The following is a 15,243-nucleotide window of genomic DNA, read 5'->3' as shown; positions in this document are numbered from 1 at the left end:
CTTCTGGGTTACACTTGTTCTAAGACAAGCAAAAAGAACATTTAAGGGTTGTCTCAATCTTTCCAAAGCACATCTTGATGACCCTTAAGACTTATGGGAAAACAAAAGTTGACTGAATAAAGTTGAACTCTTTGAACTCTTACCAGTTTTCAGGGTATGGCAGCAATCACCTTTTCACATTGGGTAATGTAAGTTGGGACGTTATTCTCCTTTAGAGAGAATAACATCAAACCAATTTAAATTGGTTTGATGTTTTGAAACACTAACATGAAAAAAAAGGAAATCAGGAAGTGGTCAAACACTTTTTCTCCAATAAAATTACCTTGTTGAAAAACAAAAATTGTAGAAAAATTACTTGCATAAATAGGATTTATTATGAACTATTTTTTAAAAACAATTTACAAAAAATACACCTATGCTTGATGAAAGACCAACAAAATCTAAAGCATCGAAGAAATTCCATTGGCTGTTGTCTCTTTGCTTGAGGTGTGATGGTTTCAGATATGCACCGTCTCTTGTTTTATCCAATCTTCCAGGTGTAGTTGTAGTTATTCATTGTAATGTGTGTCAGGGTAGCTTTCCCAAGAGTGGATGGCTGCTGGAGATGATTAATTGAAGCAGGAGGAAGACCACAGTGAGTCAGGTCTCCCACTGCCTTGCCACACTATAAAGCACAGAAACATGGGAGATTGCTCAATATTTACTGTGATGTGACCAATTCAATATTAGTGTTAGCGTGCATCTAATATGTGATTAATATCATACCCGTTTCCTGTAGGTTTCTATGTTCATGACAGCAGTGGGTGTATGAGTATAAAGAGCAGCAGAGAAGTTGCCTTTTTGTGCAGTCTGAAGAAGAGTTGTGATGGCATGAAGAGATGAAGGAAGGATGGGTCCTAAAGTGCAAAAGGAAAGTCAGTTTAAGTTCATTTGTACACCACCAACTCACAACAAATGTTATCTCAAAACACTTAAGAAACACAGACCCCATTTGTTTCCTATCATATAGAAATACACAACAAAATCCCATCAGTAAGATCCAATCATCCACAGATCAGAGTCACTGACATACAGTCCAGTTTGATCTTGTAAAGTAAAGCAGTCAAATTTAGTTTAGAATGTTATCTATGAAGGACTTTGAGAGGACAGAAAGCAAGCACAGAAAACAGTAAACAATGCTTAATGAGCATCTTGTATTTGGAATTGAATTTATTTTCATTTCATGAAAAGGGGACTGGCACAGAAAAAGAATCTGTCTAAACTGTGATAATATCACCTGCTACTGCCACCTACTGGTATTTTCGTTCAAGTTTCCCTGAAAATTTTGTGGTTTCATTCAGCTCAGTTCAAGAGCCAAAATAATGGCAAATTTAAAACTGGAGAGTAGCAGAAAAAAGTAGCAGAGTGTGGTAAGATTTTATTTTGTTGGGATCGTAATGGGCAGGTGACAAGCAGTGCATGGTTTTCTCCACATACACCACTTAGACTTAATACCATAAAGTTCAATCTTTGTCTCATGAGACCAGAGAATCTTATTTCTTATATTCTGGGAGTCTTTCGTGTGTTTTTTGGCTAACTCTATGCAGGTTTTCATAGGAGGATCCGAAGAAATGGTCAGCATGTGACTGCTGCCCATTTCAGTCACATGCTGCCCAACCTTTGCTGATGAGTGTCAGCAAAGGTTGAAACTCATCTCCCTTTGCTGTGATGAGTATCAGAGCAAAGGGTCTGAATACTTTTGACCAACTGATATTTCAGTTTTTCTTTTGCCAATACATTTGCAAAAAATTCTACATTTCTGTCAAGATGGGATTCTGAGTGTTCATTAATGAGAAATAGTATTAACTGTTTTGATTCTAGCAAATGAAACAAAGAGTGAAAAATTTAAAGGGGCCTGAATACTTTCCGTAACCAATGTATATTTCCTATGCACATAATGCCATTTTATAACACAATTAAGTAACTATGTTACCTTCAGTTGTTATAAGAATACCATATATCAAATGTGACTTTAAAGAAATTTGATACAGTATTTTAACACCTCTTAAGACTCCTGCTCTTTCTGAAACTCCATCGTCAGGAAGTCGCCACAACATCGCTCCCCTATTAACCGTTTAACAACATTTTTACCAGCATTGCACTTAGACATAGCTTGTTTAATCAGCTCAGTAGATGCACAGTTCCACCAGCTTTTTGCTAATTGCTGCCTGGTAGTTTAAAGGACCAGGGTGGTGAAGTTGTGGGAGGGGTTGCTCTGTGAGGTGGAAGCTCTGAAGTACAGGAGCTGTGCTTCAAAGGCGTCGCCAGGTTCACTAAAGGCGTTTTGCACAGTTGAATGGTAGCCATGGAAGATTAAAGAATTTCTCAGACATGCATGAAAGAATCAAAGCAACACTCCACATATGTTTTTTGGTGAAGGAATAACATTATATCATGTAAAGCTCAAAAAAGTTGATTTAACATACAGTACAGACCAAACGTTTGGACACACCTTTTAATTCAATGAGTTTCCTTTATTTTCAAGTCTAATGACATTGTAGAATCACATTGAAGGCATCAAAACTATGAATAATACATGTGGAAATATGCACTAAACAAAAAAGTGTAAAACAACTGAAAATACCCCTTATATTCTAGTTTCTTCAAAGTAGCAACCTTTTGCTGTGATTACTGCTTTGCACACACTCTGCACTTTCTTGATGAGCTTCAAGAGGTAGTCACCTGAAATGGTTTTCACTTCATAGGTGTGTCCTGTCAGGTTAATAAGTGGGATTTCTTGCCTTATAAATGGTCATGAAAAAAAAGAAAACCCATTGAATTAGAAGGTGTGTCCAAACTTTTGGTCTGTACTGTAATACCACCAATACAATATCAATCTGAACAGGGTTATAGTTTTAAAAACTCAAAAAGAACATCTGCAATTCAGAAGTTAAAAACAACTTTCCAGTTCTGGTTCTGTACCTGTGAGCTCCAGACTGCTAATGTTCTGGTAGGTACAATCGACCAAGTTCTTGACATTAACGCTGCGGCCCTGGAAAACACATCATAAACCAGACTGTCAACCAGGGGTTAATAAAGACAGAGTTATTAGTAAAGGTTGATCTTATATTTCATTTTCAGTCCTTCAAAACAAAAAAAACCTTGTGTATTGACTCAGAAACGATGACATGGATAACTCCTATACCTTCAGCACATTCATGGTAGCCCCTCTGAAGGCAGTGGGGGCCAGCAAGGTTGGTGGCAGACCGGTCTGAGAACCAGCTGCAGCCACCACACTTTTCCAGTTAATTAGGAAGTTGATGAGATTGAAAGAGTTGGATCCCTCCACACATACAGCCGACTCAGGTTTATGGTCTAGAGACAGAGTCGGAGCTTCTTTTTGTCTATACAAGCAGTCAAGGTGCATTCAGTATTCACTGTTTTTAACTGAAACGTTGCAAAAACAAGGAGCAGTGAAGGATACAGCTGTATGTTAATGCATTCAGGCTGCCTGAGTTTGTCCTGGATTCCTATCTCCTTTAGCCAAGACAAGCTGTCATCTTCACCTTGGCTGTATCCATCATCTTCTTCATCCCAATTCTGATAGTCCTCATCCACCTGCAAGCTGCAACATTTACATTTTGAATCATTGCAGCAGTTAAACCAGAAAAAGAAAATTTTAAATATATTAAAGAACACAGAATTCAGATTCGTCATCAACAGTGCAGACAAAGTAAAAGTCTCACAAATCTTTGTTCTCGTTTTCCATTTCCTCTTCTCCCTTTTGAATACTTTTATGTTGCTCACTAATCCGCCTCCTTTCCTTCAGCAGGGGAAGACTGAACTCCACACCTTAACAAATACATGGGTCACAGATGAAGCACAGCAGCACAAGGGATAGTTGGTACCAGAGGTCGCACTAGACTTTTTTGTTGTCTGTCATTTTGACTGACAGCATAAAAAAAGAAATCTGTCATTTACTATATTTACTCCTCAAATTATAATCACATTAACATAGGCTATTCAGCCACATTTTTCATGTGGTTTAGTTAATGTTGACCTAGTTGAACCATGAGTCCAGGTCCCATCACACATAAAGCAGATGAACACATCTAACTTTTTCTCCATAGTGACAAAAACCACAGACTGCGACTCCAATGACTTATAATAAGTTTAATTAAACGACTCCACTTAAATTACAAGCACTTCACCTGCTGGAGTCTGAATGCACAGCCTCACAAATTCCTCCTGGTTCCCATCTGCAGAGAAATCTGCACTAGTTCATCACTCAGTTGGATCTGTCTGATCCAAACAGATCAATTGAACTCTGCTAGCTTTTTACCCTATGAGCGGTCCGGGTGTGCGCTTTTACAGTCTAATTAACTTCTGAAACTTTACTTATTTCCTCACGATGAACTCTCAGCTCCTCTGTTTAGACTGTAAACGAATTAACACAACATTGCATTCTCTTCAGTTTTCTCTGTCCTGTATGTAATGGAGACTGGAATTAAAGATGCCATTTCAACCAAATGTTTGGAATGCCCTTCTATACCAAAGCGTCCGGTCCATAACTCTTCAACACGCTGTCAGCTCCCGGTCAGAAAGACACATTTAGTTCAGTGTCCATAAGATAATATTCAGAAAGCATCTTTTTATTGATTGATTTTAGTTTCCTCTGCGATGAACTAATTGCATAAAGTCTATAATGTCTGCCCATGTGCACCAGTCAAGGGTGTTAATTATTACCTGTCAAAATGATGGACGGGCTTCACATTTTTCCGTCGTTAAAAACAACAAAACAAAACAAAAAAAACGGTCAAATATGGAAAATATTCTGTTAACATGACCCAATTGGTACATGCTAATCTTTTATGAGTACCTTCAGCCTTCATTGCTTCTCTGAGACCTCGAGTCGTAGGAGAAATTAAGGCAGTTATGCAGTCTGACCCTGCAAGGCCTGCTGCCTTGAACAACACTGTGAACTGATGCAAAGAAGAGCCAATTAGGGAAATAAAAACAGAAGCTATCAAACACCAAAGCAGGTTAATGTACCTGATAGGAGCAGACATAGAAGTATGGGCACAGCCCCACCTTTAAAAGGCTGTAGAGAGATGACAAACTGACAGACCTAAGGAGAGAAAAAAGCTTTTTATTGGATGCTATCCTCCCAGACCTCAAGGAGAGAGCAGAAAGTCTAACCACCTCACCATTCCTTCACAAGACTCTCGTGTACTGCTTCATCCTGAGTCCAGGGCATGTTCTTCCCAGAGAAGTTCTTTTCAGCATTGATCCTGGGGAACAAAGAGAGCCAGGGCAGAGAAGGGTGCTGCCAGTACACCAAGCTCTGCTGGAAGGCAGACCGGACGTCGGACCAGGACCTGGGCTCCTGCAACACACGCACAGCATTACATTCAGCAAAATAGATGAACAAATAACAACTAACTAAACTAAGCATGATATTCAGGGTTTCCCCCAGAAAACTTGCTAAGCTCGGTGGTCAGAGCGCCAAAGCGGTCCTCCGGTGGTCCACCTTGTTTTTGTATTAAAAGATGTTAAGTTGACAGGAAATGTAAAAAAATAAATAAATAAATATATGTGTGTGTGTGTGTGTGGGGGTGTGTGTGTGTATATATACATATATATATATATATATATACACACACACACACACATATATATATATATATATATATATGATTCCCTAGCAGGACGGTGGTCAAGAACCCTGACAGGGCAGTATTATGTGCTTCCAGCCTGGAAGAACATAATACTGCCCTTATGATTTACCGCACAATCAAGTAACTATGTTACTTTCAGTTGTAATAGAAACACAGTATATGTAAAATATTACTTAAAATAAATTTGACTTTGATATATAACCTTTTGAAATTGGGCCTTTGATTCTTTAAAAACACGGTATTTTCTGAAACTTCACCTTTAGGAAGTCCTCACAACATCTTGGATCTACATTAATTCTTTAAAAACAATTTTTACCAGCACTGCACTGAGAAGTAGCTCATATAATGAGCACAGGGCACCTACAATCCATCCATCCATTTTCTAACACCCTTGTGGGGTCAGGAGGGGTGCTGGTGCCTGTCTCCAGCAAACATTTCGGGCAGGAGGCGAGGTCACCCTGGACAGGTCGCCAGTCTGTTGCAGGGGCACCAACTAATTGTTGCTAATTATTGCTAATTGTTGCTGGCTAGTCTGATGGAACTGAGTGGGGGAGCCGCTTGACATGAACTTCATTTTTTGCAAGGTTTGCAGTTTGCACTGGGAGTTTTAGAAACTTTGATTAGGAATCAATCAGATCAAAAAATTATTTTTTTTTCTTTTTTTACTTTCAGTCTATTCCTGAGGATTCTCAGAACAACCTGAGAACTGAGCTTTTGGTGTCCTCCTATCTCTGTTCTGTATTGTGATTGAGCCATGGACTCTTGCTGTGGTTCTCCAGCTGCACTGCAGCAAAGAGGAAGCAGCTCTAGAGGGTCATAAACACCATCCAGAGATTAATTAGCTGCCCTTTTCCATCTATGGAGGAGTTCTACAGAACCCGCTGCTTCTGAAGAGCTCGCAGCATCATCAAGGATCCCTCACACCCTACCTTCTGGGAGGCGTTTCAGGGCACTAAAGTCAAAGACAAACATACTAAAAAATAGTTTCTACCCAAGAGCTGTTGTTGCCCAAAAGACAGCAAATTCATCTAAAACCTGATCTTTATTTATTTATTTACTTATTTATTTATTCTTTATTTATTCTGAGTTAACATTGCTTCTGTGTTTCTTCAAGAGTTGCTTTGTTTTAAAATTTTTTTTGCTTTATTCGTGCACAATAACATTAAAAGGAATTCTCAAAAAGGAATTCTCAAATTCAATTGTAAAGTTAAAAAGATAAATGAGGAAAGCGCTATTTGCTTCAGAAAGAGGTGAGCTAATAACATTAACTACCTGCAGATTGTGCGGGAGCATAGTAAACTTAGCTCTGCAGCTGTTGCTGAGCCCCAGAGCTTCTTCCTGAGCTTTCGGTTGCCCTGTCCACGACAAGGAGGCTGGAGAGGTGAAGATGACCCGAGTTTTCAAGCTCCAGTCAGCTGGATACTCTGCACAGCTAACAGGAGCTATGGAGACGGGTGTAATGGTCAGTGGGTTCTAATGGAAAAACAGTGAGGACATGTGAGCACATTTAAGGCTACAGACTAACATTCTGATGCTACATATCTGCTTGTATTAATATAACAGAAAAAGCCCACCTTGAACAGCAGATTGTCAGTATGTTGCTCCTCTGTTTCCAACAGAGGGTTGTCTTCAGACAGAGACTTCTACAACAAAATACATGCAATTTTTTCATCAGCATGTTTTTGTTCTTTGTTTGATCCCTGCAATACCTTTAATGTTTTACTCTTTTTTATTGCTCTTGCAATTCAACCCTGAGCAACAAAATCAGTTTTTCTAATTTTGTTGAAAAATTAATTTTCAACAAAAAAAATTGTCTTTTGCTGAAACAAAAAAACTATTTTGGTAAAATTCTTGATAAGCATAGGTTCTAAATTTCAACAATCTCACAGCCTTTGGTGTACAAGGTATTAAGCGGTTGTTCTTTGACTTCTTGTTTATTTTTTGTTTATCAGGCAGGGGAATTCGGCCTAGAAATTTTGAACAACATTTGTTTAAAATAAGTTGTAAGTAACCCCAAATTAAGTTCCTTATTTGTTGTGTCACCTTTTTAACTCTCATTGCCGTTACATCGTTTTATTCGTATAATATACCGTTGACTTCCGGTTTCTGATTTGATGCCTTTATTTTGATACAATAACTTCCGCTGCATGTATTATAGGGTGGCAGCTTAACGACAAAAAGAATGGAAGACAAGTTGTGACAGCCTTATTTAAATGTATCTTATTAAAGTCCCCCTTAATAGAGGCACATGGTATGTTTATTTTGTAAATAAGGATATTTCTAATATTGATCGGTTGAAATTGTGAATTTGTTTTATTGTAATCAAACACTAGGGTATAGTTTTTGAATTAAGAGTTTATATTTTAGTGGTGAACGTTATTTTTAGTTACTAACGTTACGGTTGTAAGAGCGTGGTCTGTAGTTTACACTGTCCTTTTTTGTGCGTCTGCACATACAGCTCTTACAGTAAAACTTATGGTTTATTTCCAATTAACCTCACTCTTCATCGCTACGGTTGCAGCAGAGTCTGACTTTGCTGCAGAAGTTATTAAGGGTAGGACCGATTGCAGTTTTCGACGATTACCGATCTTTAAAATGCTTGACCTGCTGATTTTGATTTTGGCCAATACTGATTTTTTTGTCTGAAAATAGCAAGAAAGTTGCTGAGTTGGTAACAGTGGGTGACTATTGTTAACTGCAAATGTGCAGACATAACCTGGTGGTCCGTCTAGCTGATTTTTAGACCTTTGATGAGGTGGATAAGATCGGCCTCACGTGTAAGTATCAGCTGATCACAGATCTCGCAAAATTAAGGAAATGGGCACAGATAAATCAGTTGGCAGATAATTAAGGCAATAGCTTTTTTTATATGTAAATAAAATAATTTTAGCTGTTATTATTCTATAGAAATCAGTTATTACTCTGAAATTAAAGGGGTTTGTGGAAACAGCTAAAATCACTTCTTAAATGTACTTTAAAGCAGAAAATGAACTGAAAAAGGCTCATACCCCAATCATCAAAACTTTTCCAACCTTACGTTATTTATAGGCTGTAGATACAAAGGCATGCATTCATGTAACTGCAATCTATTACATTTTTCTCTCTTCACAGAGATAAGTATCAAAAATAACAAATAAGTGACATTATTTATTTATTTACATTTATACATTATAAATTAATACATATTATTTATATTAATTTACAAATGCAAACATGGCCACATCTCTTCCATCCTCCACTCTCTCCATTGGCTTCCCATTTTCACCAGGACTGAATTCAAGATTTCCCTCTTCACACACACACAATGCATCTATGGAAATGGCCCCAACTAGGCCTGTCACGATAGCAAATTTTGCTGAGCGATTAATTGTCTCAAAAAATTATTGCGATAAACGATAATATTGTCTGAAGACATTTTTACACTGATTTAATGGAAATGATGTAATAATGCATGTGATTTCCTGCTAAAGATAGATACACTTTATTTTCAAAAGAATATTTAACACTGGAACTGATAAACAAAGTAAACAAAACAACCAAAAACAAAATGGATTCTCAGTCTCCATTAACAAAAAATGTACTTGATAAAAACTAAACAACATAAAGCCAAAGTGGAAATAAATACTGCATTCAACCTAAAGACTGCAGATTATGAAGTCTGTATATTATGTTGCCCTTCAGTAATAATTAGATTTAAATAGAGAAGATGGGCACATTGACTACCTGATGCAATAGTTCACACTACATGATATTTTTGCTCCTATTTTTCCCCTTATGACAATCTTAAAACGTTGGTCTTTCTCGCTCCGATCCAAATCAGGGGTTTTTCCCACTGGCAGCTTTAACTACACCTGTTGAATGTGACCAATCAGAGCCAATCAGAAAGCACGGATTCTCCTCCGTGTTTTCTGAGGGGAAATTACGTCGGGGAATCCCAAACAGCTGACACGGTGCAACCCGAAGTCCAGCCGAAGTGGAAACAATATTAATGTTTATTCAACATGCAAAGAATATAGAAATGACAAGAGGAGGAGTTGGAGCGAAATTGCTACCGCAGTTGATAAACCCGGTAACTTTTCAGCTGTTCTTCGTTAACGTGACGTAAATAGGTTCTAATGATTTTCATTCAGTCAGGACTTTACGCTGACACTAGCAACATACATTGCAGGTAGATTGTAGTAAAGCATTGATTAATGCCTGGTTTTAAAATTAGTTCACTGGACTTGTAGCCATTATTTTGTGCCCATTGTTGGACACCACACGGCAGGAACGAACCCGATCGAACCGTTATAGCTAGGATTTCTGTCGGCTAATGTTTGGTCTGTCAGGTTTTAAAAATGGGCCGACAATCGGCCGACAGCTCTAAGATCGTGTCGTGCGCGCTGGGCTTTACACTGAGGAAATGAGGAAGGGAGGAGTCGGTGGAGAGCACCGGAGTTGAGCCTTTTTTCATTCGGTGTCATCAACAGAAAGAGAAAAAGAGACGATAATGCCGATAATTGAAATGACGTCGATAGTTTTAATTTATCATACGATTAATCGATTTATCGTTTATCGCGACAGGCCTAGCCCCAACTATCTCAAAGAACTATTTAACCCACAAAAACAACTCTTTCACTCCACTCCGCCCACTCAAACCTTCTCCACATACCCAAAAAAAACTGAGAACCATGGGGGATAGGGTCTTCTCTGGTGTCGCTCCACGTCTAAGGAATGATCTACCTGACAATGTGAGGGCATCACAAGCCACTGACTGATCTTAAGACATTTCTTTTTAGCAACATTTTTGGTTCATTTTCTTAGATATTGGTTTTAATCTCTTATTTATGTATCTATTCATTTATTTAATTATTTTTACTCAACAAGTTGCTGCTGGGAAACCATGACTGAGCAAATGCTATACCAACCTTTTTAGCTTGCTGTGAGAGTTTGAGTCTTTCCTCTGCTTACAACCCCCAGAATGCTGTGCTGGTATAGTTAATCAAAAAACTATACCAGCGGTTCTGGATTGAAGTTTAGTGACAGTATTAAATATTCCATTAGATATATTTTCTATTGATATTGATCACGTGTTTTCTTTATTGTATTGCTTTTCATTGTTATACAGACTTCACCTCTCTTCGCTCTCTGTTTTTATGTCTGGAAGATTTGAAGGCCTGGTTGGGCCTAAATTTCTTGAAACTTAATGAGGATAAGACAGAGATGGCGATTTTTGGCAGATGCACTTTAGATTCCCTGACCAATCTTGGCACTTTGGCCCAGTATGTCAAGCCAGGTTATTACAAATTTAGGGGTCAAGATGGATGCCGGTCTTAAGCTGGAAGCACAAATTAAAGCCGTTGTAAAATCCAGCTTTTTCCACTTAAGGCAGCTAGCCAAAGTAAAACCTATTCTCTCCAGACAGCACTTTGAAACAGTGATCCATGCATTTGTGACCATACGGCTGGATTACTGTAATGCACTTTACATAGGAGTCAGTGATTTATATATTTCCCAGCTTCAGAGGGTACAAAATGCTGCTGCACGTCTTTTAACAGGTACACGAAAATATGACCGTATTTCCCCTATTTTAGCTTCCTTATACTGGTTGCCAGTACATTTTAGGATTCATTTAAAAAATCTTTTTATTTGTTTTTAAAGCTCTTAATGGCCTCACCCCTCCCTATCTGTCTGAGCTGTTACATTCTTACACACCCTCCCTTTCCCTCAGGTCAGCTTATCAGCTGCTTCTGAAGGTACCAACAACAAAGTGCAGCTCAGAGGGGGCCGTGCTTTTTCTGTGGCAGCCCCCAAGCTATGGAATGATCTCCCTTTGGGCATAAGACAGGCCTCTTCACTTGATGTTTTTAAGTCCCTTCTTAAGACCCATCTTTTTTCTTTGGCTTTTGGCACAATCTGAGAGGTTACACTTTGTTTTATTGGGTCTGTATGTATTTTATATTTCAGTCTTTTCTATTTTATAATCGCATTGTATTTTATTGTGTATAGCACTTTGGTCCTGTTGATGTATAAAGTGCTTCATAAATAAAGTTGGCATGGTATGGTATTGTTATTGATTTATTGCCACGCCCTAGGTGAATTGCGTCATGGTTGTAATTCAGAGCGCTTAACAACACAGTGGCCTGATTAAAGGCTTTATGTTGTAAGCATAATCAGTACATAGGAAACATGTTTATTTGGCAGACATGTTGGAAAAATTAGTTTTACGGAGCAGATATAAAACTGGTTTGTCTCAGAGCGAGTTATTGATCCTACCTCCGCCGAGCTGTCTCCTGGTGGACCACTTCTGCGGTCCCCTGATGTCTTCTCAGCGGACATTAGCTTTATAAAAGTACACACATTTTCACAGTCTTCGACTAAAACTTTCTTCGGACGACTGACAGTGTTATCCCAAGTCAAAAAAGGATTCCTGCGTTTCCCTCTGCTTGTGGACTGGCTGTGGAGGCTGGGAGTTGCTGAGGAGAGGCCAGAAGCCGGAGAAGAGCCGCTCGGTCCGGGACTCTCAGCGACACTACGGGCTCTTTTTCTCCTCAGCCGAACGACCTCAGCAGGCCGCTTACAGCTGGACCAGGAGTCGTCCTGCTGAGCCATGCAGGAAAACAAAAGTTTCACTAGAAGTACAGCAAAATAATTCAAATTCAAAATCACCACCCTGTTTATTTGACGCGCCTTCCGCACTTTGCAAACTCCCGTCGTTTTTTTTTTCTGTTGACGTTGTTTGCGTTTGGCAACTATTGTAAAAATGCATTACCACCACCTGCTGGACTGGAGTATAGGACATCAAGCGAACAGCAGAGAAACTAAATAAATACAACAAATATAAATATCTAGGAAATTACTTAAACAAAAGGTTAAGGACAGATGGCAGAAAAAGTGGGAAGAAGGTAGAACTGAGCATTATACAGATGATCTCAGAATTCTGACTTTCTGACTTTAATGTCAGAAACTAAATCTAAATGATATAAAGTTAACAGTCAATATTGTAGTTGGTGGTGATATCCAAATTGACAAGCCAAAATTATAATAATAAAAGTTTCTACATTACTGTCAGATACCACCAACAGATTATGAGCCATATCTACAGTATTTGTCTGTGTGTTCTCTGCAGTTTGCAGGCTGGTGACGAGGGGAAATAAACTTAAAAACAAAACAAGCCGCATTAAGACCTGAATTAACTAGTGACAGCCAGACGGGGTCCTCAACGCAGATGTTTGTAAAATTTAGGTGGATGTGTAGTTTCCTGATCAAAACGCGACAAACGTAAATAAACGGATTAGAAAATGTCTCTTTCTCTATTATCTCTTCAAAACAATAATAATTCATTGTATGTGAAGGAATATTTAAGAATATATTGAAATATCACCAAAATATACCACACTTCAAGAGGACATTGTGCTAAACTGTAAGAATTTCTATCACCCAGCATTGTTAGAGCAATTACGATTATTTTACATCTTCTCGGTCTTATATTGACTGACATGTTCTGCAAAGATGTCAATAAATGTAAACAGTTCTGATATGCAAACTAATTCCTGGCTCATTTAATGGAAGCCACATTATTTCGTTTGCACCTTAACTGGGCTGCAGACGCAAAGCTGTGTAATTTAGTAATTTCACAATATCCTTACAGTTAAAAGTTTGCCTGGCAAACTTGTTAAACGATGTTACCTTCAAAATGTTGGCAGCAAGTGAATTTTATTATTTTAGACAATAAAATAAACTGGTCCAAAAAGTGAATCAGACTACATCTCTAACTGAACTCGTACAAGCGGTCGCTGAGCTCCGAGAGCAATGTTTTATCTACTAAACTACACTGCTCAAAAAAATAAAGGGAACACTCAAATAACACATCCTAGATCTGAATGAAAGAAATATTCTCATTGAATACTTTGTTCTGTACAAAGTTCCATTTGCACAACAGCAGGTGAAATTGATTGTCAATCAGTGTTGCTTCCTAAGTGGACAGTTTGATTTCACAGAAGTTTGATTTACTTGGAGTTATATTGTGTTGTTTAAGTGTTCCCTTTATTTTTTTGAGCAGTGTATATCGACCGACAGAAGTCCAATAATCCTACCTGTTATTGATTCTGATCTAACGGACACCTCGTGCTTTAAGAAGCAAACCAAACCTGGATTAACTGGTGACACTTTCAGAATCTCAGTGTGAGTGAAGATTTTAACCCGTTTCTGATGTAAAAGTATATAAGATAATTGTTTTTTCAGCGTTGTCTCTAGTGATGGTGAGATGAAGCCTCATGAGGCATTGAACCACTTGAGCCAACTGGTTCGAGAAAGGGTTCATTTCTTGAGGCTTCATGTGCACACGAAACCACCTACTGGCCAGGTGTATAATCACAGCCAGCTGTATCTTAACGTATGATGCATTGAATTTTTGTCTATTATGGCTCTTGGGAATGACTTCACAAAAGATGTAGGACGAAATCATTTGTCTACATAAATTATGTATACACATATGTGTATAATAAAATATTGTTTGAATGTATTCTCTGTGTGTAATTATTCCCAAAATAGTAGTGTCATGTGATATGGCATGTTGTGTAATAAAGTTTTTCTGTGACTCTAGAAAAATGGCCTGGGCTTAATCAGGCAGAGGACAGTTAAAGTGCTTGTGGAACTAGGGAGGGGGTAGTGCATAGGCTAATGCTTGTGTAACTTGGATGATTTCATGCATTTTTATTAAGAAACAACAATTTCTCCACAGTTTTTGGTTTCAAACGATTTCACTTTTTTGACACTACATGGATGAGGTGTTATTATTGTACTCCAACTCCTTGGAGCACAATAAACACCTCACCTTTACAGAAAATAAGAAACAGTGAAAAATACAGTTCCTCATAAGCAAACCTAATGCATCTGCAAATGTTCAGTTCACCTTACCTTGTTAGGGCTTATCAAATCGAAATGTTCCCACATAGGGGAAATCCTCCTCTTTCTCGCCGGCTCCATCCTACTCCTGTCCTGTCCTCGCGCTCCTAAATCTCCTATCTCTTTCTCTCTCTCTCTCCTAAACTCTCCAAACACCGAACTAACTGTCTCAAACTAAATAGCCGCTATCCAAACTCTTTCCACTCTCTCAACTGACCGCAACTCGCCTACAACAACCCACATTTTGAATGGAGCCTGTGGGGTTTCTAAAGCTGTCAAACCCCGCGCCAACATCTGAGCCACTTCCCGAAGCAGTCACGTGGTACAGCCGGGCAGCGAGGCTTCGGACGTCATCGTTTTCGGCTCCTCCCCTAAATGAAGCAAGCCTCGATACGCCCCCTCCATTACTCGACACACGCCTCGAAGCCTCGGCACATTGAGGGAAGGTGGAAGTTTGGGAGAGCAAATTGGGGTATGTTTGGAGTTATGAGTGAAGAATGCTTGGAAAAGGTAGATGTAAATAATCCAATTAATGAGGTTAATTCTGAAATTAGCAAGGGTATAATAAATTCGGCCAAATTAAGTATTCCCAAAAGTAATGGGAATAGGATAAAGAAAAAAATAGTTCCTTGGTGGACAATAGAATGTTCAATAGTTATTAAACAGAGAAACAAAGCGTTTAAGATATTGAAAAAAATGA

The 15,243-nt window shown here is 38.6% G+C and overlaps 1 protein-coding gene across 2 annotated transcripts; it reads right to left on the bottom strand.

Moving 5' to 3' along the window:
- Positions 1–59: 59 nt before the first annotated feature.
- donson (DNA replication fork stabilization factor DONSON) lies at positions 60–12,336 on the bottom strand. 2 transcript variants are annotated; one of them, XM_028011070.1, is made up of 12 exons: positions 11,913–12,336; positions 7,232–7,300; positions 6,930–7,130; positions 5,187–5,365; positions 5,032–5,107; positions 4,859–4,961; positions 3,726–3,831; positions 3,464–3,604; positions 3,185–3,383; positions 2,962–3,031; positions 766–896; positions 60–664 (listed from the first exon to the last, which is right to left on the bottom strand). In XM_028011070.1, exons 1-12 carry the CDS (start codon positions 12,246–12,248, stop codon positions 521–523), a joined length of 1,755 nt encoding a protein of 584 aa, XP_027866871.1. In that variant the 5' UTR covers positions 12,249–12,336; the 3' UTR covers positions 60–520. The 2 variants fall into 2 exon arrangements, with proteins under 2 accessions (XP_027866871.1, XP_027866873.1); XM_028011072.1 differs by lacking the exons at positions 6,930–7,130; positions 7,232–7,300.
- Between the last annotated feature and the right edge of the window lie 2,907 nt (positions 12,337–15,243).

This window comes from Xiphophorus couchianus, chromosome 24 (assembly GCF_001444195.1).
Source record: "Xiphophorus couchianus chromosome 24, X_couchianus-1.0, whole genome shotgun sequence".
Classification (NCBI taxonomy): Eukaryota; Metazoa; Chordata; class Actinopteri; order Cyprinodontiformes; family Poeciliidae; genus Xiphophorus; species Xiphophorus couchianus.
The sequence above is the reverse complement of the archived record's forward strand: the minus strand, read 5'-3'. Positions and strand labels throughout refer to the sequence as shown.

Bases quoted from the DNA above. Each gene is read 5' to 3' on its own strand.
- donson (XM_028011070.1), bottom strand. From the start codon at position 12,248: ATGGCTCAGCAGGACGACTCCTGGTCCAGCTGTAAGCGGCCTGCTGAG. The intron at 3,832-4,858 runs GTACTCATAAAA...GTATTTGTTAAG, and splicing joins AGAAGCAATGAAGGCTGAAG to GTGTGGAGTTCAGTCTTCCC. The intron at 665-765 runs GTATGATATTAA...TGTGCTTTATAG, and splicing joins TAGAAACCTACAGGAAACGG to TGTGGCAAGGCAGTGGGAGA.